Source organism: Elaeis guineensis, chromosome 10 (assembly GCF_000442705.2).
Source record: "Elaeis guineensis isolate ETL-2024a chromosome 10, EG11, whole genome shotgun sequence".
NCBI lineage: Eukaryota > Viridiplantae > Streptophyta > Magnoliopsida > Arecales > Arecaceae > Elaeis > Elaeis guineensis.
This window is the reverse complement of record NC_026002.2, coordinates 24518788-24545314: the sequence shown is the minus strand read 5'-3', so window position 1 is coordinate 24545314 and position 26527 is coordinate 24518788. Positions and strand designations below refer to the sequence as shown.

The 26527-nt window shown below is 36.6% G+C and overlaps 1 protein-coding gene across 2 annotated transcripts; it reads right to left on the bottom strand.

Annotated features, from left to right (window-relative positions):
* Window positions 1–1141: 1141 nt before the first annotated feature.
* Window positions 1142–25341, bottom strand: LOC105059880 (probable potassium transporter 11). 2 transcript variants are annotated; one of them, XR_834340.4, is made up of 10 exons: window positions 24539–25341; window positions 23561–23786; window positions 12465–12710; window positions 9553–9603; window positions 8773–9033; window positions 8607–8659; window positions 8414–8528; window positions 8075–8329; window positions 1513–2664; window positions 1142–1434 (listed from the first exon to the last, which is right to left on the bottom strand). XR_834340.4 is itself a non-coding variant. In NM_001317732.1 (9 exons), the coding sequence occupies exons 1-9, from the start codon at window positions 24656–24658 to the stop codon at window positions 1616–1618; spliced, it is 2376 nt and encodes a 791-aa protein (NP_001304661.1). The 2 variants fall into 2 exon arrangements, 1 of the variants encoding a protein (NP_001304661.1); NM_001317732.1 differs by lacking the exon at window positions 1142–1434 and having other exon boundaries at window positions 1616–2664; window positions 24539–24658.
* Window positions 25342–26527: the final 1186 nt, after the last annotated feature.

Here is a 26527-nt window from a genome sequence, read left to right as displayed (position 1 = left end):
GATTCATGTTTGTAACAATCAATATTGGGAGGGTGGAAACTTGGTTTCAGACCTTCAGAAAGCTCTTTTTTATTCATGGTAAGTTACACGCTTAGTGTCAAGTGTCAACATAGAAGACATGCCAAAAATAACTAGTTCGGTGCTTGCGAAGTAAATGTTATCATGTCTTTCTACGTGTAAGATGCAGTGTTTCACAATGAAGGTGTGACATAGAATGTAAGCCCATCATTAGTGGCTTGGTGCCTATATGCAATTGATAAGCATGTCTTTCAGCAGGTAAGCATATAGTGTTTTTCAACAGGTACATGCATGGAACACGCACCAAATATTAGTAATTTAGTGCTTCCCTGCTTGATATAGTTAAGAATGTTTTTCAACAGGTAATGTATTTTAGGCAGGAACTTTGCCGTGCATGAATTATCAAACCTTGGTAGAGAATTTGAGAAGACATGGGTGATCTTGATGTTATTTCCAGACCTCTCATTTTATGACTTAAGATTTTGCTGCATGATTTATGTGAAGCGACGTTCGTATGAACTTGTGCAAAACAAATATATAGGGCTCCATCTGGCCATGGAACAGACCCCTCTCTCTCTCTCTCTCTCTCTCTCCCTGGGTGTGATCTTGCCTAGGTAAAATATCTCGAAATGTTCCGTCGAAGACCATCTCAGAACTGCCTCCTTTCGTAGGAGTGTGACCACTGCAGCAATGCCAGCTTTTTTTTTTTTTTTTTTTTTTTGATGTGAACAGCAATGCCAGCTGATGAGAAGCTTATGCTTTGTATCACCCTCTTTCTTCTTTTCAGCAAAGCCTTCTTTAGGACGTCTTCATCGGCATATATACTTTAGAAATTTGCCTATATCTTTTCACAAGGGTCTCTCCACTGGTGAGAGTAAACTGATCACTGATTCAAAGGAGCAATCATGACAACTCATTTCTTTCTAGTTTGCAGCAGAATTTAGCTACAAACTAGAAAGATATCTATTTATCCATATCTATATCTTTTTTTTATTTTTATTTTTTACAGATATCGGTACACATATGAATATTAGTTGGATGCTAAATTTTTATTCATATTCGGATACAAAAATAGATCCAGATGGATATTATCTGATCCAATTTTATCCTTACCTTCAAATCATAAGATAAAAGAATTCAAACTCTTTTCAACACTATGGCACATATGTAACATATGTAATTGTTAAGATCCCTGTTCTCATATTGCAAGCAACTCTTTTATACATCATGAATGTCTTTCTTTTGATGAAACTAAGGAGTCAAAGACCCTATATGCTTTTCACTCAATTGACCAAAACATCTCCAAACATACCATATGTCACAATTAGTCCAAACCAGCGAGCCACTTTGGGAGAGCACTTCCTTTTCTGTAAGAGATAGGGAGCAACAACAGCTGCCTGGTGCTCAACCCCGTGCCTGCATGGATTGCTAATAACAAGTAAGACCATCAAGCAAAATAAAGAAAAAGCAAGGCACCTATGAAAACAATCCCACCTTTACATTCATCTTGTAAAGATCCAACATTTGAGAAAAAGTCTTAGGAAAAGACAGCAGAAGACTGCAACTGCATCTAACCACCTTTTCCCGATTAGATAAACTATACATAGAATATCTGTCCCACATTCAGAAGGCTCTCATGGGGAAGATTAAAGATCACACTGTTTTCCCTGCAGATCCTCCGAAGGAATGCATAAATGTAATCAACAGCTATCCTTTTGATAATCCCTGAATCCCTCTGAGCTCTCACAATTGTGTTCCCAAGAATGTGCACCACCCCAGCATCCTTGCACCTGTTCAAGTATTCCAATTCATCCCCCACTGTCTGGATCGTCTGGCTTGATGACCTCACCAAACTGCTTCCATGTAGTGGGGATTGGGCAGGTACTATAGAATCATCCGATAATGAGTAAGCTCGCTCTACATTAGAGGAGAATTTGTTGCCATTGCCATTCTCAGTAAGAAGGAATTCACTAGATTTCTCTGTCTGCTGCCTGCATAAGCTGTACTCGTCGGAATCAGAGTATCCTTCCATCATACTTTCAAGACGAACAAAAAGAGAGAGGCTATCAAAGAGCATCTTCTCAAAATCATCGTCTTTCTTGTGGAGATCTTTGTATCCGTATCTTGCAACACATCGGAACATGTGGAAATTCTTCGGACCTATCCTTTTTACAAGAAACCTTTCTTCCATGGGTACTGTGTAGACTGGGAGGTATTTGACACAGACGAAGACGACAACAGAGTGGATGGCAGGGAGGTTGGTGATGAAGTGGGAGAAGATGTGGGGAACGCCACTTGCCAGCTCTGTGTACACGAAGCCTATACCAGGGACACGTACCAGGCCAAGGCTGGGGCCAAGGCCCAAGATCCAGGCCATTGAGACCTTACTGTGCATCTCAAACTCATACCGCTTCACAGTTCCATAGTGCCATATATGCATGATGAGGAGGAAGGCAGCAGCGATGACAAGCGGGACCCAACCACCTTGGTCTATCTTAAAGAGCACTGCAGAAAAGTATGGGAGCTCTACCAGCAAGGAAAGACCAGTGAAGATGACAACAAGGATCCAGTGGCTCCGCCATACCAACAGCATTATGGGGATCATAAGAAGTGTTGTCACCAGCATAACTATCACCACAGCAGTTCCTGTTCATAAAATATAGAATTAATTTGTATTTATGAAACACGCATGACATGGAGAGATGCATGTAGAAAAGCACATATAACCAAATTCTATTATGAAAAATGACAACTTGTTCACTGATCATTAAAACCAGATTTTGGCACAAAATAGAAGTCATTTCAAAGTCATCAACAATCAACTTGCTCTTCACAGGTTCTAACTGCATGCAAATCAGACCACATAGAGCAACTTAAAAATAATCGAATCTCAGCAAGATATATCATGCAGGTGGCAACACTAAGTCAATGATTATATTTCCTAGTTGCAAGTATCTTTCCATAGGCGTCTGCCAAGTTTTTACAATTGAGAGTTGTTCAGAATGTCTTCTGCTGATGTTGTCTTTGGAAAGGCCATCCTGGTTCCCTGTCATTATGCTATTGTATTTCATTATTTTGAGCATGATTTGCTACATCAAGGAGAAATGTTTATCTAAGTTGACTTCCATTCCTTATAATTCATCATTTCTCATAGACATTCATGCCTATAAAGAAGTCTAAATCTCAAGAATAGCAAGTTCAAGAACATGACTGCTAGCTAGCCATGGTAGAAAAGAATTATACACATCTGAGCACAGAAATAGGACCTTATTCATGTTCTAACAGATACAAGAGCCTATAAAATCAGAAGAGTTCTTTGGCAGTTTAGTAGACCACAAAGCAAAGTCCGCTGAACTGGTACCAGGTGATGTACCGATCAGCCACACCAACACATGGTGCGGACTGGCTTACCTGTGAGATTTATTATTTTTGTCTTCTCAAATTTTTCCCACTCATGATTTTGATGGATATGATTGTTTAATTTGTAAGATGTCTTTTTGGTGGAATTGAAGTGCAATTAAAGTATTTATAAGATATGCCTGCATAGACAACCTCCTTGACCAACAAGGTCCTCCTGTAGCTGAGATCTGCCCTAACATATCTGGAACCAGAGCATAACTCACATTGTGAGAATCCACATTAAGCCCTGTGCTTGGCAATCCCCTCCCTATACCACTGGTCATTCAGGTTCTCCTTGATTGCAGCTTGAATCTACACCTCCTTGTTATTCGAAGCAGTTGCCTCAAGTCCTCTAGATTCCTTGAGTGATGATTGTAGCTCTATGACTCGGTGTTTGATCTCTTTCCTCTTCTTAATACTTCTTTGCTTGGCCATCTTAAAATCAGCAAAGTGCTGCTCCAATAGCTCATGGGATTCGAGAAACAAACATATCGGAGTAATCACTGGCCAAATATTATTTTAACCCGGTCATCCCTCCTCCCTTGAATTCTATGTTACACCACTAGCATCTCCAATGGTGCCAAACCAAGAACATGGCCCTATGATCTTAACCAATCATGCTTTGACTCCTTCCTTCATAGATCAATTCATGAAAGTTTATTGAACATATATCGATCATTTTTACATCAACTAACAATTACTTAATTAATCATTTAAAAATTAGTGAAATTATATTATTAAAAAATAAATTAGTCTAGAAAATAATTCTACATTATCTATATATAATATAAAATTTTAGTAATTTTTATTGTTAATTAAATATTTATTAACTAATTTTTATATAATAAATTAATATTTAATTATAAAATAGCTAGAAAATTAATTCTAATTCATATTAATGTAGAACCCTACGATATATGCTATATACATTTTTATCTCACCTGATTGTTATTTAATTAATTATTTAAAATATCATAAATTTTCATTGTAATGCAAAAAAATAGATTTCTACTTCTAAAAATACTTTGGAATTATCCACATATAATATTAATTTTTCATAATTTTTATTTATTTATATTTTTAATTATTTTTACTAAAAAATAATCTTTAAATATAAAATATCCAGAAAATTAATTTTATTTCAGATACATATAGCACCCTACCAAGGTGCTACATATATTTTTCTCATCCTTTGGGTATGCACAAAAAGCCACTTAATTTTTTAAATTTATTTAAATTTGGGCCTAGGTGTCTATACATATGATCATACTCAAACAAATTGCTACCAAATTTAGATAAAAAGTAGCATGCTTACTTCTTTTTCTTTTATTATTTCTAATATGAAAATATATATTTTATCTAAAAATTCATAGATTTAATGAAAAATTATGACTTGACTACATTGTGTAGATCATGTGCAGATATCATGAAATCATATCAAAATCCAAAATTTTGGCACGATCTCTCCTCATTGTCTTTATTTTTTGCTGATTTTGACACGAAAAAGGAAAAAAAAGAGAAGATAGAAGGGGAGAAGACCCTTTATCTGCTTTTGGCTAGGAACTAGGCTAAAATCTTCGAAATCTTCTCCCTTTCTTCAACTACTTTGAGTTGAAAAAGATGATGGGGCCAAGAAGGCATAGGCAACCTTCTCTACCTCCTTCTCAATTACTAAAGGGGGAGAGAGATCCTGAACCGAGCCAAACATGATGCTTTCACTCGGTTCAGGGCTATATCACTCGGTTCAGGCCTAAACCAAGCGATTGTACCCTATCCCAAACCAAATGGTTCAAATCCTATCCTGAACCGAAACGATGTACCATCCAGATACAGGGGTGGTACTATTTTGTATGCCCCATATTGGATGGTTCAAGGATGTGTGGCCTTCCATGCCACAAAATTCATCTAGTTGTTTAAAACTTCACTCAAGCATATGCTGCTTACTATGTTAAATTTTTGCCAAACTGACAAATTTGACATTGGTCATGCTTTTGTTGTCATGACTACAGCTCATGGCTAGCCTCTCTATTAGATGGACACGAAAAATACCTTTTAAAAAACTATAGTAACCCTTATTCAGACCTTACAACCTCTACATAATTCTAACTATATCTGCTAAGATATTTTTTAGTCTCAAATAAGCTCCACTATGGCTTTAGCATTTCCATCACCATCTTAGTTATTGATTTCACCAAAAGCCATCATGTTCATACTCAGCTGGTACAGATCCTCCCGCCTTACAACCTTGTTGTTGTATATCAAGGACAAAACAACTGTTGCAATGATAATTCATTAAGGTTAATTTGAGGGGACATCTCTAATATCGATTCAAGATAGAATACACTGAACCGCCTTGTTTTTTTCATGGTTTCGTTCTCTTCTAGATGGTTCTTGATAATGGAAGGATACCTGTATCTGATTATTTGAGACTGACTGATGCATTCACATCCAATAATCAAATGGAGCTTCAATTAAAGCTTACTCCGACTGCAATAAATCCTTTTCTGATTCACTCTGAAACATCACCTAGTAGATAGACTCTTTTAACTTACCAATCTCTTGGACAACCAGTCCTTATGTTGTCCATGTAGTGGATCAAATTTTGCAGGCTCGCTTCTTTAACCATCTAAGCCTTTTATGCATCATTTGATACCTTGGATGGATGTTCACTCTTTTGCTCTCTAGTTTAATTATTCAAACTTTAGATATTCATTGATGCTAAGCTTATAATTCTCCTGACAAATGTTCCACTACCAACTCCAGTCTCTAGCTGAAAGATTGTCTCATTTATGAAAATGTTAAGGGCACATTATTCTCTTGTTCTGTGCAAAGGCTACAACTGTTAGTGGCCTATGCTTCAATTTTAGTTATGTACAAACCGACTAACATTGGTTGCACCAGTCCATGCCAGTACTAGCACCCAGCATGAGATGGCATAACACCTATTTTATCATTTTCTTGACTTTTAATGAAAAAGATTTTTAATCCTTATATATATATATGTGTATTCTTTTGCTTCAGCAATGTGTGGTACATGTCTGCACAGGACCACCTGGCAAACACCATGATGGAAAGTGACCAGCATGTCCATGACCACCAGCTTTTAAAACCTTGTACAATTCAATTGCTATCAACTTGTGGTCTTTGATGAGTGTACAAAACTTGGAGAGACAAACACCGCACCGTTCAACATCTTTTACTCACACCATTGTGTTTTCTTATGTATCCACTGGTCAAACTCTTAATCTTTACATAAAGTGATGCTTTACATGTCAAAGGCCATAGATTATTCTCAGAAAACATACTAAGTTGTTGGCATCAAAATATTTCCAATTCTTGCACTATGTTTACTATCGGGAAGATAAATGGAAACACAATAACTAGGATTAAAGTAGGTGGATAATGCGGAGCTGCTCTTCGACTCGTGTCATATTACTGCATAGGCCTTTGTCAAGTGAAAATACTATAAATCAAGCAGATAGTACTGCAGGATGAAAGGCTAGTCCAAGTAGGAAGCAAGCTTACTATATGAGCAGCATGAAGATGTGAATGTTAAGGTAGAACTAACATTAGAGAAGGTTTGATAGCCTCATTAATTTGGGATGTTAGATGGTAATGATCATGTGCAACAGCAAACAGAGGAGATATGGTAGGAGGAGCAGTCTAAACTCTAAACTACTGCTGAAAGATCAAGAAAAGAAAAGTCAGAAATCTGCAAAGTCAAAAACAACTACATAGCAATTCTATAGACTCAACAATCCCATATCATGTACCAAAAAAAAAAAATCCACAAATGGAAAAATGATACAATAATATGGTGACAATATTGCATGATTGGAGATGCCAACAAATCACAAGGGCAAGGACCACCAAACCATTCTAAACCAGGCAGTTCGAGGCATACCAAACAGGACCAAACGATTACCGGCCAATTCAACAATTGATCTAGTTCCCAAATTGAATCTTTCTGTTTTTTTTTTTTTTCCTAAACCACTCCTATACTACTACTCTCTCTCCCTCTCTCAATTCTACTCTCTTGATCTTCCGTTCCCCTCTCCCCTCTCTCTCAATGCTCCATGATGACAATGACTTTGCAACAACGATAGCTCTATGATGATAATGCCAACTAAGGTTAGGGAACTGCAATGACAAGGTATGCCTCCCCCCTTTGCCTCTCTCTCTTCCCCCCTCCCTCCTTCCCTCTCCTCCTTCTCCTTCCCCCTCTCCCTCTCCCTGGTTCTGGTACACTGTGGCTTGGTATGGCACGTACTAGTACTATAATAAACCAGTTGCTGGCCTCTACATCTTGGTACCAGTTCAACAAACCTTGCATAGGGGTGTGTATGCCATTGCTAGGTTTTGGAGAGGCATGTCCATAGCTTGCAGATTTATGAGGCATATGTGCAAGTTATACACTTTTAGAGGGATATATGTGCACTTCAAACTTTTTGAGCGATAACAAGCAAATAAGCATTTTTTGAGGACTGTATGCACAAGTATCTTAAGTATTGAACCTTATGATGATTAGTCACATGGTAGGTCTTCATATGAAAATATTATCATCATTGCGACTTCATCGTAACATCTGATTTTATTACAATAAAGCAAATTCATCATGAAATTATTGCTGATACGTGTGAACTTAAGGTCAGCTTACCATATGCATTTCCAATCTGACTTTGATTTTTGAATCCAGCCGTGACAGCTATGCAAAGAACCAAAAGGACCCAATTAATATCTGGTATATATATCTGACCAAGGAACTTTTTTGATGTATGAACAACTTTGACCCTTGGAAAACAGCCAAGTGCAAGTGCTTGTTTGATTATTGAAAATGTTGCAGATATGGTGGCTTGACTCGCAACAACTGCTGCTGCTGTTGCAATGACAAAAGCTGGCCAGTATATACTATCTATAAAGAATAAAAAGATGTCACTGTCCACTCATATAGAAAGAGAGACTTAAAGGACTCTATGCTGTAAGAGTCAGAAGAGACCTGGAATAGAACGATAAAAAGCATCCAATGCATGCCCTTTGTTGCTAACTATATAAGCAGCTTGCCCAGTGTATGCCAGAAGAAGACAAGGGAACACAATGAGAGTGAAAGCAATCTGTAAACAGAAAACACATAGCCTAAGCAAGTACAACTTAAGATATTGATCATAATTGTGTGAATGGATAATAAATACCTGAACAGCTAGGACGGGAAAGTGACACAGATCAGCAAATAATGCTTCTGTCCCTGCATAATAATGTTACAGACAATGCAAGTTAGCATTCAGTATACCAAGCAAAATACATGGTTACACACAATGACACACCACAAGAAGATGCATCACTTCAGAAGAATCTCACCTGTGATACTAAGAAGAATTCCTCCAAGAGAGGTCCAATTACTAAAATTATGTCGTTTAAAATACCGATATATATAAACTGGATTGTAAGCCTTGAGAACGGAATTATCATATTTCCATATGTTCAGAGCACCAACAGCACCAATCAATAAAAACCAGAGGAGGACGATGGGAGCAAAAAGCCATCCAACTTTGTCTGTACCATAGTGTTGCATGCTAAATAAACCAACTAATATGACCACAGCAACAAGTACAACCACATCTGAGACATTAGGACATGAGAACGAAAAAGAAATTAGCCATGCATAAATCAACCACCAATAGAAATACACAAAAAATATAATTCAATTAAAGCTAACTTTTTATTTGCACTACTTTAGGAAGCTTTATCATTCACAAACATAATCTTTTTATAAATTCAAATTTTAGACTTTAAGACAAGCGAACATCCAGTTGTCCCAGATCACAACATCCAGTTGTCCCAGATCGCAGTAATATTAAATACTTCATTTTCAGTCTAGACATGCCCTTTGAAGAGCATTTATAATATGTTTATAATAGAGAAATTTCATGGGATGAACAATCCTTCTCATCAGGTTCAATAAATGAGAAACATTGGCATCAATGCTTAAGAGTATAATTGCTAAGAAATAGATTGATAATATTCTCTAGCTTATAAGTGACAAAAATGATTTTCTGAAATTGAGAGATTCAAGGGTTCCATGGATTCAAAAGTATGCACCAAAGCACATATAGGCACATTTGGGGGTAAAAGATATACCATTACTTATGTTGGGATGGTCGACCTTTATTCCACCTGATGCTGAAAGAACTGCAAAAAGATAAAATTTTAAAGTTAGAATTTTAGAGAGGCTAACAAAGCAATCACATCCAAGACACTCAGAGAAACGTTAGCAGTACAATTGCACTATAAAATGTGAAAGTATCCTGGGAAAAACTTGGACAATTGAAGGGGCCCCTTTTGTAAATCATACAAAATGGGGACAATTTTTCAAGCACATGCAATAAAATGTTTGGTGAAACGTCTTATTTTTCCCTGGAAATGCCTCCAAGAAAAGGAATATCTGAAACTTAATGGAAAACCTTATGCGTTTAGGCCTTGTTTCGATGCCTTTACAATTAAGTCAAATTCTTTGTTTCTTTTTGCGTGTAAGATTAAGCCAAGGAAATATTTAATATTATTTAAGAGTTGTATTCTGTTGTAAAAACACTCTAGGAGATGGTAACCTGAGAAAAATAACGAAATATGATATTCTACTGCTGAAGAGATTCTGAGATTTTTTTTTTTTTTGTTATTTATAAGCCATGCAAACAGTATACACATAAGATTTTAAGTTCCTTCTGCAACATGAGAACTTGTTAATCTAAAGCTATGAAGCATGGGCATGGATACAGGATATGGATATGAAACAAAATGTATATGCTGATATGGCAAATCTTCAAAAAGTAAGATATGATATGGCCAGAATCTGTCAAAAAATATTATGTATTTTGTACCTACATATATTGGTACAGATATGCATATATGTATTTTTAAAAGAAACATCCATCAAGCATAGTAGACCAGTAGAAATACAGAAACATAGCCCATATTTTATACGTTAGCATCAAGTTTTACCAGATCATTATTAGTCATAATTCAAATCCACATACCCCAATCCATACTCCATATTTTAATATTCATATCATAGACTCCAAAACTGATCATTCACCTATAATATTACTATTAAAAAAGAAAGAAAGAAAACATACTCCTCATTTTCAGAGGTATCAGTGAAGTATTTCAAGTGTACTTGGGAAGTATTCAAAGATTTTTATCTTTAAAAAATGTAATATTTGGCGCAAATATCAGATATGTATCTGATAAACGTCCACAAGTAAATATTCATCAAATACAGACACATCATTCAATGTCAAGTATCCATGCTTCCAAGTTCCTAAATCTGAACATGGCCATAAATTCTTTTACTTACAGGACTCACCACATTATGGGTGAATGCATAGCATAGATCACAATTCTTTTAAATGATTAGTGTGTAACTTCATAATTAGAATGAAAATATACATATGACAGCACAAAAATTTTCTGTTCTATTATGTATAATGCTATACAGCCTATTGGTGAAGCAGCATGATGATCCAGGTCTCTATAAAAAAATCCTAATTTACAAAACATAACGCATTGAATCTCCTGTTTAACAGAAGACAGTTTAGGAGAAAACATATCAATTCATAGACAAAGATCTGACAGCAGATTAGATATGGATCATATCCTCCCATTAAATATATATCGCAAATCAGAGAACAATCAACTTAAATTTTAAAACAAACTATATAATAAAATTATTTCCTAATATCAAATTACTATGGTTGACAGAATTATAACCATTCATCAAACCAATTGTTCCACTATACCAATCACATTATACCATGCGATGTTTGACACAACATCCATCAAACAATCTTTCTTTTCTAATAACTAATGTAAACCTTAAATGCCCATAAACCAGATACCATGGTGAAAATAACCCAATTTGAAGAATCTTAATGATTGACCACTGAGATAGAATGAAAGTATAAAGATAGGCAACTCATAAAAATGATTATTCTGTAACATTTGTATGATGTGATAAATCACTGTTCTGGTTTTGTATAGACCCACTGACCTAGGAAGATAGACCAACCATAGGTTAAAGCTAGATTCCCCAATAGAAAAAGATCAAAAGTAAAGAGTCATACTGCAGAAAAAGAATGGTAATGTTGAATTAGATACTTGAGATGAATGTCTGTTAATTGGGGGATGTTTTTGTGCAAACCTATGAAGATGCAATGCTAGTTGCAGAGAGCAAGATGCTATAATAAATGCATCACATTTGCACAAAACAATATCAATAACAATAATAATAACAATGATAATGATAATAGAAGAAGAAACAGAAGAAGTAGTCAAAGCATCATATTCTTACTAAGGCATGTTACTAAATATATATGCAAGAATTACACCCTAGAAGATCTAATCACCCAAAGGTTGTTGGAATCTTAACGACATAGATTGATGGCATAGATGCAGAAGATACGCAGGAGGCAAAAAATGGAGGGAGAATTTGGGGAACTAGCAGCAGCAGAAGCTCAATAATCATGACCCGGGATTCTGATCATGGAACAGAGATTTGTTTGGACCACCACAAATAATGCCCATGTTGTAAGGAGTAAGAGCCAACACTTCTTGCAATAATGTGGATTTTCTGTGAATTAAGTACAATACATAATGCACGTGTGTTTGCACTGGTTTGTAAATCACTTATTGTCAGGGAGAAAAGATCGAAGAACATGAGCCGATCTTTGACTAAAAATATTGCTGTAATGAAAGACCTGAACACAAGGAACAAATCTTTGCAACTAAGGGAGTCAATACTGTTAGATATTGTTACAGGAAAGAGAAAATGTAAACAAGATCTGGTTCTACCATATATATATATATATATATATATATATATATATATATATATATATATATATATATATATATATCTAAATTACTAACTCCAGGAGCTTATGTAAATGGATACATGAAGGGGATTACAGGGAGCGAGTTGTCTTAAGATACTGCATACAGAAGCAACACAGTCAAGCTACTAAACCATAGAGAAGGGAAATACAGAGCAAACTGACCTGATATAGCTGGAGTAAGAATCCCATCTCCAATTGCCATACAAGTACCAATAAGGACAAGAATGAGAAGAGCATTCTTTTTATAAGAATGTGCCTCTAACCATCTCTTGATTTTCGCAGCTAGTGAATTCTCATCATAAGTTCGACGACTGTATGTTGTTAGTTCTTCGTCTGTTCTGTGTTGGTTGGGAATAGTATTTATCCTTGCATGGCGGCAAAGCAGTGAATAAAGAGCAAATGTACCACCTGCACATAACAAAGCAGAATTTGTCTTTTCCCAATATGCATAAAAAAGAAAAGACAGCTACCAAAGAGAACGAAGGGTTGATTGTTAATAGTCTTTGATATTAGTGACTACAATTAAAAGCATTCAAGTTTGCATTTTTATTTTTATTTTTTTAGTAACAAATTGAACCAGCAATCTGGTATATTAGCTTCCACAAATTTATGTTGAAACCTATATTTGATGAGCAATTTAAATCTTCATTATCCGGTAAGTTTCTATTGTAATGTATACACATAATTGACAAGTATAAAGAATAATCAGCGCAATGCCAATTGCTTCTGCATGGAAGCAGTGATGTCGACATATAAGACTCATTGATAGACACCGAAAAGTGCATTTAACTTAACATCTTCCTCGATACTTCTTTAAATACTGCAGGAAGAATATTTAAGTGGATTTATGACCAAAGTCTGCCAAACTGTAGATGGATATAATTTCATTAAAGGGATTGGCTTGTAGAGAATGCACATTGAGCATTAAAACGTTATATGATGTAGAAAACTGAAAAAACCGTTTCCAGGCCATGTGTAACTACAATTCTCATAAGAGGCTAAGGACCTTATGTTCCCCCTTGATGGGGTCGCCAAAGAAGATGTCAAACAAATTAGCAGTGAGACTGATAGGGCTGATGGAAGATCTTTTTCTCTTAGATTTAAGAAGGTCATACAGAAGGAGAAGGGAATTAAACATCTATGGGTTTTGAAGAAATGGCAGATAAGCAATGCCAGAAAAGGCTTACGCAAGCTAGTTCTTGGATAGGAGTTTTATGCTTCCACTTGCTTCTAATCAAGCACAATAAAAATTAAATTCCATAGTGCTTAACCATCATGAAATCTTTTCAGGAGATACTCATTTTCCTGGAGAAACAGATAAGATAATGAGGCACAGCAGCATTTTGATACCACCAGAAATGGGGAAAATAAATCTAAGGCCAAAACAAGTTCAATTGATCTCTCTCATCAGAACATGTTTCTTTGATGCCAAGCTTTGCAACATATTTGCAAGGTGTAGCTAACTCCCAAGATACCATACTTGGAGAAAAAAGAAGCATCAAGACTGAAGGTCTCTCCAAGGATCTTCATGTCATCTATCCATTTCTAGGTCTATATAAGCTTTTTCTATATAATTAGGAAGAACAAACCATGAATATAAAGTTGTAAGTCTTAGAAGTGTGGAATTTATGTAGTGTTAGTTATAACTGCATTGGTAAATATGAGAATGTGGCATAAAAATGTGTTTTTTGTAAAAGTGCTGTCCATGAGGATGAAGTTTGGGTCATTGCCACAAGTGAGTTGATCATCGCTACAACATCCAAACACTTGCTCCTCTAGTTCATAGCATTAAGACAGGATTTATCTCCCTAAATGTCTTGTGATAACATATGAGTCTAAATGCAGTACATCAATTTATAAATGATGAACATCTTTACATTTGATAGCATATGAGTCTAAATGTTCTTCATGGTGATACATAATTTCACAAAAACAACAGTGCTGGATCTTCCCATAGAAATCTTTTTGCTGTCAATTCATCTGAAACATAAGGTTCTCATTGCCTTTTGATCATCAAACCATTACTTCAGATTTTTCTCTCTCCTTTTTTTTTTTTTTTTGTGCGTATGTGTTTGTGGCATCAATTAATACTGAATATTGTCAAAATCTGCTGAACTTCCTTTTTTTACTTTGTTTTCTTTCTAGCTCCAGTTTCATTATCATCAAGGTCATTTGGGTTACAGTAGTAGCGAGCCTGCCTTCCTATCCATCTACCATACTTTCTCTACTTCATCAACAAAGGCAGTTATAGGAGATTAGTGGGCAATATAATAACCCTATTAAATTCAGTTTTGGCAAACTTCATCTCATTTGTTCAAAATAAATCATTTAACTATTTATTCATGTATCTTGAATTGAGATCAATATTGATCCAACAATGCACAAAATGGTTTTTGAAGCTTTCTTTTAGTTAAGCATAGTTGACTCCTCTAGATTCTCCTACTTAGGTTATCTCATACTATGTTATGGTCATTGAAACTTCTTTAGTAGTTCATCCTTCTTTCTCATACTTTTGACTGCACATTCCTTGTCATTCTTGTACATTATTTGCCTCCAAGGATGTCTCTTTTTTAGGATTGCCCCATAGTGGAGCACAAATTTGACTGTTGCTGCCCTCTTATGCATGGCACACTATTCACATCACAGCATTGCAGTGAGAATCTCATGATCACAATTTCTAGTTTGCACGAATGAGAAACTATTGATGTGCATTATACATTCCTAACTTAGAAGGCAACACATAGATGATGCCAAAACCAGGGCCAGCAGTCAATGCTTGTTTCAACAACCACAGAGATTACAATTGTTCAACATTGTGCAGCCCTATGCAGCCTGGTCCCCTGTTCTTTTGATTGAAGCAACCTCCCAAAAAGTTTTGTCCATGAATCATTACTTATATATGGCTCAGGAAGATCCTCACAAATCTTCAGTCCAATAATATCTCCTTTAAATATGAAATGTGATCTCAAACTCCCTCACTCTATGTGTGTGTGTGTGTGTGTGTGTTTATGCACATGTACATAATGCACATAGAGGATATTTAATGGTTAAAACTATGTGATCTTTTCTAGAGAAGACCTAAGACCCCTGCCCTTGCTCCAACTCAACAAGTTTTGTTCTCCTTTTTCTCATATTTCACTTTTACTTTTGCTCAACCTTTGGGTTGTCTCCACTTTTAATCTTGAAATCAAGGTTTGCCATACCATATTGAATTGCACAGTATGAGGCATACTAGCATAGTGTACCATATCGATTTGATACTGATATGGTACAGAGGGCATACTACCACTCCGTAGGCTGAACCAGCCCCATACCGACATAGTAAGAAGTTGGCATCGGTACAAGGCTAGGTACCGAGATAGTGAACCTTACTTGAAAGAGTAGTTAATTTATAAGCTTTGAGCATAAAATAGATAGCATGATCTTTATACATGAGAAACATGCTAAGAACAAGGTGAGCGATCCATTCAAGAGTTATGTACCCTAATGACCAGCTGTTGGTAGGAATTCCATGCTAAGGATCACAAAACCACTTACCATTTTATATGAAAAAGTAGCAAGTTTTGAACATCTCCATGTCTTCATCGAAGGATTAGAGCATCATCTGTTGATGTTGTGCCATCCTAGAATTCTCATGACACATACTATGTTGTGCCAGTGTTTGGCATGCACTGGCATTATGGCATGGCAAGCGATGGCACGAAGCAAGCGTCATATCAATATCATCTGCCATCAAGGCACTGGTAGGAAACATATTAGCCTATGCTGATCAAGCACAAACAACACTTAAATCCATGCATCCATCAATTTTTCATGTGCCCTCATCTCAAGTTTGAGCCACTCCAAGGCAAGCTTCTGCATTGCACTTCTTGTCATGGCCTTTAGCTTATCACCACTAAGATTAATTACCCAAAAGACTCTATTGCACCATACTCATGCTTCATGCTTCACCCATAATGCTCTCTTATCTTCTACATCTCACCTAACAAGTTGAGTGAGGTTTGGACCATTGGAGGTAGAACCTTTGGTAACCAAATTTATTAAGCACCAATTATTTTTTATTATAGAGTTAACATCGCCTATTTAGCTTATATTGTACATAACAAAATAATGCTTGAGTGATTCAACTTTCAAGAATAAAGAAAATAGTGAATGTCTTTGATGGAAAGAATTGTTTGTGGAAATATTATCAACTCCTAAAAAGAGGCCATCTGATGGTTCATCTTTCAAAAAAAAAAAAAAATCTTTTTTTGAAGAATATCTGGCATTGAGCACACATGCTCAAGCTAAAAAGTAGCCAAAGAGTTGAGTAATAGCTATTAAAATAGATGTTTATAGTATGTATATTTCTGTTGGTTAGCCAAGACTTGATTCTTACCTAATGGGACTCTTAAGTTTTACTTAGGGCATTTATTTCTAAACTTGCCCATCTAATGAAATCATTGATAAGGCATTAGTGTATAGTTACCTAATAAAATGTTTCAACACTATAAATTAATGTCAGAAACTAAAATATTAAATGATGTCGCACACCTTCATTTTCCATGAGAAATTACAAATTCTAATAAATGTAATTACCGCAATTTCGGCATTTCTTGATTACCAATCAGTTTGATTCAATCCAATCCTTAAACATTCATATACAAGTGGATTTCTACATCATTGCAACAGATGCTGCAGTGAGAATTAAGATGAGGATAAGATAGATTCTACAGGAAGTGACCATAGTTATATTTAGTACGGAAACCATACACCATGCATGGAACAAGAGAAGAGGTCAGGGTTCACTGTACCGGGCCGAACCGCCCGGTATGAGGCGTATCGAGCTGGACCGGTAGTTTACCGGTCCGGTTCAGACCTTTTTTTCGAAATATTCTCCGAACCGCCCCGAACCGCTCGGTTCGGTCCGGTTCGTATCCATACCGTCCAAAATCGGACGGTATGGATCGGTTCGGTCCGGTTCGGCATGAACCGAACCGTACCGACATGCCCACATGAATAAAGTGGGGAGGGGGAAGGGGGAGGGGGGTGGGGTCGGAGATTTTTTAAATCATTGAGCCTGTTAAGAGTTCTCTGAGAAATCTCAGAGAACTCCCGAGGATCCGAAGCTTATGAAGGTCTCAACGAAACCGTTGAGACCTCCGAAAAATTAGAAAAAAAGAAAAAAACTCCGTCAAATTGTAGGAGTGGTTCGAGGAGAGGCTGATCTTTGACCGAAGGTAAGATAATATGTTATTTTCTTAGTAAATATTTTTTTTTTATTTTTGTTGTTAAAAATAGGATAAAAATGAGAAAGAATGAAAATAAGAGAAAATCATGCCAAAATCTTGTGATTTTGGTATGATTTAATTATATGTGATAGATCTTTGGAAGATCTACACGATGACATCAAAATTATTAATTTTTGTTAATTATATATTTTTTAAATATTTTTAAATATTTATTTATTTAAAAATTTAAAAAAAATTAAATTTTAGGAAACAAATCAGAGTTTGAGAATCATGTTTAGAATGATTCAAGCTACTTAAATCTAATTTCAATTTTTTTCAAATATTTAAAATAAAAAAATTATTTTTTTAATTATTTAAATTAAAAAATTTAATTATAAAATAAAAAATATATAAAAATAGTGTTATATTTTAGTTAATTTAAAAATATTATTTGAAGCATATAATTTATTTATTTTGAATTTATAAGTTTTAAAATAATTATAAAAATTATTTTAAAATTATATATAATTATTTTAATTATCGTTAAACTATCGTGTTTTGTTGTACTTGCATATATTTATAAGAAAAAAATTTAGAGCATGACGTTCGTTCACTTTAATTAATCAACTATTTTATAGTATATATTTATTTATATAAAAATTATTAAAAAATTAAAAAAATAAAAAATCAGTGTTAGTTTTGAAATTGAGAATAATGTTTAGAATGATTCAAAACAATTGAAATATTTGAACTAACTTGAGATTTTTTTAAAATTCTTTTTGTAAATATTTAAATAGTAAAAAATATTATCAAATAAAAAATATATATAATTAGTGTTATATTACAGGTAATTCGAAATAATTAGTATTTTGTTATACCTGCAGAAATGAGTAAGAAGAAAGATCCAGAGCGTGACATCGGTTGGGATCATGGCGAGATACTCTCAGCTCGGCATCATTGGAGATGCAAATGGTGCAACACAGAGTTCAAAGAAGGAGGGGTGACTAGGTTGAAGCAGCATCTGGCTGGTGGTTATCTTGATGTGTCCATGTGTCGGAAATATCCGCAAGAAGTCTGACAATTGATGAAAAAGCACTTTACTGATTCGAAAGCAGCGAAGGAAAGGGCAAAGCAAAAAAAGATCGAAGTAGACCGTCGAGCTGCAAAGCCACCTTCTTATCACTCTAGAGAGTCAGAGGAGGCTTTTGCTCCAGATGATGAGGAGGCACAGATTGAGACTGCCATTCAGGTGAGCTTGGCGGATCAGTACCAGCAGGAGAAAATAGTCCGACAGAGAGCAATTCGGATCATCATACTACGAATCAGGATCTGGATCAGCGACTGATAAGGAAGAATTCGAGTTAAGGAGGACTATCTCAGTCAGAGAGCCTGGTGGTAGAGGGAGCAGACGCAGCATGTCTTCTTTGTTGGGAGCTTTTGGCAGTAGGAGGAGGTCCTCCAGAGATATTCCAGTAGGAGCTAGTATTCAGGATTTGGATCCACATGCTTTACCCAGCAAGGATTCAAAGCAGCAGAGAATTGATAGTATGCTGAAAAAAGATAAGAAGAAGGATATGTGGCGAGCTATTGGATCATGATTTCATTTCAGCCATATTCCAGCAAATACAGGAGCCAATCCTTACTACCGATCTGCTATTTTAGCCATAGAGGCTGCCGGCTAGGATGTAGATCCTCCAGAACCTAAGGACATCTATGGTCAGCATCTTGACAGCAATAAGGAGGATCTACAGAGATGGATTGCTTCTTACAAAAATAAATGGCCTACATACGGTTTGACAGTGATGTGTGATGGTTGGACAGGTCCTACTAGGCGGAGCATCATTAATTTTTTGACATGCTGTGATGGAAAAATATTTTTTCACAAATCAATCGATGCTTCAGATAAGATGCATGATGCCACATATATCCTTGGTCTGATGGAGGAGGTGATTGATTCAGTGGGTGAGCAGCATGTCGTGCAGGTCATCACAGATAACGGACCACAATATAAGGCTGCTGGAGAGTTGCTGATGGAGCAGCGACCGCAGATATACTGGACCCCATGTGTTGCACATTGCATTGATCTTATATTAATGGATATCGGAAAGATTCGCAGGGTGCAGCAGGTAGTGGAGATTGCCCAGACCATTACTAGATTCATCTACAACCACACATGGATTCTTTCATTGATGCGGACGTATACTGGGGGGAGATCTTACAATCGGATATCACACGGTTTGCTACCAACTACATAGCACTTGATAATCTTCTTCAGAAGAAAATAGCCCTACGTCAGATGTTTGTCAGTGCCGAGTGGCAGGAGAGCAGATATGTGAGGACCGGCACTGATGGAAGTCATGTGGAGAACTTGATGACGAGTCAGTCATTTTGGCAGCGGGCTGAGAAGATAGTGAAGGCTATCAAGCCTTTATATGAGGTGATTCGCGTCGTGGACAGCGAGAGATACCCCCAGATGGACTTCCTATATTACATGATAGAGAGGACAAAGAAACAGATTAGTGAGAATGATCCCAAGCATGCTCAAGAATTCATTAACATTATTGAGCGTCTTTGGGACTATCAGATGGGCAGAGATTTGCATCTAGCTAGTAAGTTTGGATTCAAGAATGTTTTAAAATATTTTTTTGAAGCATGAAAATAAAATTGTGCTTAATCAGTCTTGAAATTTATCTGCAGCTTATTACTTGAATCCAAGATTTCAGTATACTATTCCGGAGATACATATGCATAGCGAGCTTCTTGCTGCTCTTCGCAATGTCATATATAAGATGGTGTCCGATCCAAAAATTGCATCGTTGTGTCTGCAAGAGGTATGCTAGTTTAAAACATATGTAATTATTCAACTGAATTCGATCTGATATATTTATAAATAATAAATATATTTTATTTCAGACGAAATAGTTTAGAGAGAGATCAGATAGTTTTGGAGTCCCATCAGCTGTCGTAAGCAAAAAGCAGATGAATCCAGATAAATTATATACTAATAATGAGCAATGTAGATTGATATGTAATTTTGCTTAATAATATCATCAAATTTGATATGTAATTTTGCTTTTGTAGCTGAATGGTGGATTCATTTTGGAACGTCAGCTGAAAATTTGAGATATATGGCTGTCCGTATTCTTTCTCAGACGGTCTCTGCTAGTGGCTGTGAGCGTACTTGGTCCACTTTCGCCCTTATCCACAGCAAACAAAAAAATTATCTGACACAAAAATGCCTCGACGATCTTGTATATGTTCACTACAATCTGAGGTTGAGACTAAAATATATTCAGGAGGAAGTTCAGTTGAAGTACACTGATTTGACGCTGGATGATTATGCCGACGAGGATGATGATCCGATCATCGGATGGCTTGCAGGTCAGCAGCAGGAGCCAGAGCTTGATGAGCCAGGATCCCCTCCACGACTAGCCAGTGTGGTGGCGAGGAAGATCAGGGTGGATCCAGGATAATGGGCAGAAAAAATATTCCACATAGGGTTCCAACTGATCAGCCACAGTCTGAGGGGACACAAGGGACTCATTCATCATATGACTCGCTATCCGATATATCTTTCCAGAGATTCGAGCGAGAGATGTATAGACGATCCTCCTGGCAGCCAGAAAGAAGGCATCATTCCTCCCAATCACAGAAAACTCAGTCACAGAGGGGCACAAGGGGGGAAAAGAAAAGACAGTTGTACGTGCACCACTCTTGAGAGTACAGGAGCTATCTGGTTCAGATACGGATACCAGGGAGAGTGATGATGATAGTGATAGTAGTAGCCATGGATCTGATGATCAGAGAGGAACTGGAGGACAGGAGACCACCGTTTATGAGACACAGCCACAGGGTGATATTCGATTCATCGGTGAGTCTCAGTTTACGTATGTCACACAGGATAGGGATCATGGTGGACGAGTCGGTAGAGATCGTGGGGAGCCGATTTCATATAGACGATGGGCTCCTAGAGGTCGTCTAGCACATGATGCAGCTGCGGACGATCTTGCACGTGGAGTAGGGTCCATGGATGTATCTGGATCATCCTCGCATTATGGATCCTATTATCCACAGCCACCTTATGATCCATATGCATATGGTGCATCCGAGGCATCATCTTCTAGTGGTTACTATCCTATGCAGTCTGGAGCATCTTACGGATCAGATTTTGCTACTAGCATATTTGGATGAGCTCCTCTACAACCGTACCATCATCTCGAGGATACTTCTCAGAGTCAGAATTTTAGCGAGAGGTCTGAGATGTCTTACAATCCAGAGAGGATGCTTTATGGGATGATGAATATTCGAGAGTATGGTGCAGCTTGGCTAGAGGATTGGACTGATGTTCCTTCAGACTATGTTGATGATCCAGACATCTACGAGTGTCACAGACACTCGATAAAAAATTAAATGCAGAGTACATCTTAAGGTTCGTATATCAGTTATTGCGCTTTGTACTTAAATATTTAGATACATTTTAATGCGTATTTTATATATTTTTTCTTTAGTTTTAAGATGACATAGTTGAAATATAATATAAATAAATATATGTTTAAAATTTTGGATCAAGAGTCTTTGTACCGCAACCTAACTCCAAATTGAACAAAATATGTCAATAATTTGCAATATAATGCCATATTGAGGTTGTATTTATCAATTATTAACTTTAAAAATTCAAAAAAAAATTGAAAATCGAAAAAAATTTTGTGTACCGGTACTGGATCGGTACGCCTGGGCGTACCGTGTGTTGGTATGGTATGGTACCGATCCCGTATCGTACCGGTCCGGCATCGGCACGCCGTCCGGTACTGGTACAGCAAACCTTGGAAGAGGTATTTTCAAAATATTTGCATCTGATTTTGTGAGGTCCAACCTAGTTTATTGACTGGCTGGCCTAGCCAAGCCTAGACCTTTGGCCCAGCCCTTGTTCAACTCGGAGGAGGAGGTCACCTCCTCCTCGATCACCAACAGGGGCTAGGAAACCCTAGCCTCTGCCAGCTATAAAATCCTTTCCACTCCCCGTGAGGCAACAAATAATAATGAGAGATGAAGTCAAATCCCGAACCATTGTCATTGCTGATGCCATATGATCTGTTAGAGGCAATTTCTGCTTGCATTCTCATGGTGACAGGATGCAAGAAGGAAAAAGATGAATCATAATGGAGAAGAGATGGAGTGTTAGATGTCAACATTATCCTGTCTCCCAATGATTTCCTATGATTGAAGAGTGCATAAACATGGAAATTGATCCCAATGATTGTCCATGATTATAGAGTTCACAAAAATGCAAATGAGATCCCAATGATAGTCTATGATAAATATAGAAATGGATCCTGATGATTATGGAGGGATCAGAGCACATGTGCTTGATTCGCTTACTTAGCAAAAATGTTGAGAAAAAAAAAATCCAATAATTATAAAGAGCACAAATATGAAAATAGATCCAGATTGATAAGAGGCACATGCTTGACTTGGTTGCCTATCTGAAAACACTCTGCTATATTACTCCATCATCATTCTTACTAAAATAACCATCCAAAGGGTCATAATCTAAGTCAACAGCCTGCTAATAAATAACAGAACAATCACCTACAACAATATTTATTACCGCATAGCTCCATCATCAGGAGAAAGTATTTATTTATTGATGTACAAGAAAAACTTTTTATCCTATTTTAATCATTTAAGATTAAGAACCATGATAGAGATGTAATGAAAGAGTACTTTATCGACTTCAGAAGCATTTCTGGATATAACAGGAGAAAGTTTAGTTAGAAAAAGAAAGAATGTAAGAGACAATATTCAGGTGCAGACGCATTTCATAATCATATGGTTAATATTTTGTGTTCTGGCTACTATCAGTACACTTAGATCTGTTCTCCACAAAAGTAACCCCCATTTCCACATAGTCTAAATTGCATCAGAATTTTTTGAAGTATCTTAATTAAGAAGGTTGAACTTTTTTTCACATAAATCTAGATGTACATATATTACTTGGATGCAACGAAAGCAAACATAAGAAACTAAAAAAGGACAATGAGAGTCTACCTTGACCATTATCATTTGCCCTCAACACTACAAAAACATATTTAAGGAGCGGGATGAGAGTAAGGGAGTATATGATCAAAGAAAGAGCTCCGATAACATCCTCTGGATCATCCACGCCGTTAGGAAATGTATTGTAAAAGACATACAGTGGTGATGTGCCCAGGTCTCCAAATACCACGCCAAGGCTCTGAAATGCGAGCCGTAAAACTAAGAGTGCTGAGAATTTCTGCATGGAAGACCAAAGCATGTCAGCATATCAATGTGCTTCAATGACCATATCACAAGCATTAGTTTGAGCAAATAAAAACTAATGAAAATAGAAACTCAGATCAGTTTATGCCAGAGAGATTCCACAAATAAAAGATAAATTACATTTTTTTCTTATTACAACAACGAGAAGCTCAGAAGTCAGAATGATAATTTTGTGAAGAATTTAGCATTTCATAATTGTAAGAATATCAGAATGTATCAAATTAAGAAACTGAACAATAAATCATGTAAATCATCAAAGAGACCCTTGCTAATTTTTTGCCAATTGATTAATATATTAGTCCTCAATAGCTCCATCTTAATCACAGATTAGCAGAATATTGAAATAGGATACATATTAACCGATAACATCACTAGTGGTAGGCAAGAAATTACCCTTCCTTCAATTCATGTTAAAAAAACTAATAATCATCTTAGAGATCCAAATCAGAAAAGATTTTCAACACATATCTCTTACATGTTATTTAAATTGAATTATAAGATCAGATCCGATAAATCAAGAGATTCTACTAACAATGCACAGTACTCTAGCACTGGAATTCTAAGAAAAGGGGAAAAGACAAAAGAAAAATATGATGCATCTCCAAGAAAGTGAAGTCCTTCTACTTCTGCCCAATTATTGGATAAGCAAACAGCATCTTATTGTAAAGAGAAACAAGAAAATACTATAAACTATAGTAGGGCTCCAATTGAAAGATTAAAGCCCACCTTTTCTCTGTACATGTTTTTAAGCCTGCCAGCCTCTTCATCCATGGGTTGGTCGAGGTTCTGATCCAAATCCCACATGCTCCCTTTATTTGTCTCCTCGTTTGCCGTCTCCGATGCCATGGAATCCCAACTCTTTCAGCACCCTCTTTCGATATCTACGCTCTTCGAAGCGGCACGAATCGATTCCCAAGATCTCAATCTCTGATATCACCTCGCTCACACCATAAACAGACACCGAAACGATATTAAAACCTGGGAGGAGAGATGTACTTCTGTGTATTTGAGCTCACATATCGGGGCCCAGCGGCCAAAGAAAAAGAAACTGTGGGAGTTGCAGCAAATGCTACTGGAAAGCAAGATGCTAAATTTGGAATAGAACTCAATCTCATATCGCAGGAAGCATCCAAAGATCTGATCTTTTTTCCAGTCCGGATAACCAAAACGGCTGGAAGACTAAAAATCCACCAGAAAAGGAACACCTGGGCGCGATTCCAAGAAGAAAAGGTCGGAAATTTCCAGAGTTCGGACGCCAGGAAACTCCAAAATCCGATCAGTGGCCAGTAATCGGATGGTAATTGTCACCAGCGAAGCAGAGAAGACCGAGAGGAGCCACAGGGCGGGAGAGGGGGAGGGAGAGGAGGATAGGGGAGGCGCTTCCGGAGCTTGGAGAGCTCGCAGGTGGTAATCAGAAGAGACGATAAGGGCGCCGCGTTGCGACGATTTGTAGGGTGTCGGATCGCAGGGAAGGTGGGGTTCGAGCGGGGACTCAGCAAGAGAGCGACACCGGAATTCTACCGCCATGAAAGAGGTTGGTTGGGTTTTAGAGAGAGAGAGGGCGGCATTTTACCAGGTTCCGTTGACTAAAGAACTTTTTAATCAACTTCAAACTGTTCTATAAATATATGGAAGTTAGAAAATTTATTCCTTTCGGAAAATGGTGCAGTTATGGTACCAGAGATTTAGACTAAGATTTTGGATTTAACAATAGATTTATTAATATCTTATTATACTGTTTTAATAAATAATAAATTTTGTTTTATACACCGTGACACTAATGACCGTAATTAATATATACCATATAGCAATCCCTCAAGCAATCGTGGCACCGTCCATCTCTAACTTGATAAATAGTCTAAATTATTAGAAAAATATTAGGTGGACCAGGGTGAACCTAAGATAAAATCACTCCATTTTTCCTCTCTTTCTTTTTTTTATGTATAATATCAACATGGCCTAAGACGATTGCATGCTAGATCCACGGTGGATCAGTTCCACCTAATAATGCATAATAAATTTATCACTCTACCTAATAATGCTAAATAAATTTATCAACAAACAGGTGGAGAAGTAATCCATAAAGAATAGACCCATCAAGAGTGAGCTCGTGAGAGCTACTTGATAATAGATAATAAGGAGTCAATCCCATTGAGGTATTCTGGTTCATATTTTTATTTTATATAAAAGGAGTGGCATGTGATGTTCTCCTATAGTTTTCTCAAATTATATCTAGATAATATGTCCTTAATTGTTCTTGGTTTTGTTCATAGTTACAGAAGTTATTTTTGTGCTGATTGATACTTCGAGATTAGCTCTAGTTTAAAAAAAGCTACAGCTAATAATCTATGGTTGCTTTTAGAGTCAAAATATTTGATCCTTCCCTGGTTGGATAACATTAGCGTAGGTGAAATGGAATACACATTGTGGATTGCAACTTGTTATACGTAGGTATCAAGATAGAGACAGATGTTTCAAGTTTGTAAGGTTGGCCAACTTTATACGGAAATTATTTCGAACGTTTGAATCCTTGGATGCCTTCCTCCTGCAATATATTCCTCTTGAGATAGAGAGGGAGAGCAACAACTTTCTTTTTTTTTTTAATTTTTTCAGAGCTTTATAATAAGTGTTACTTATCCTTGTGGTAGAGGTTGAGGTTGTATAATTTATATAAAAGGATGCATGATTTGTTTTCTTTCACAACATCAATTGTTG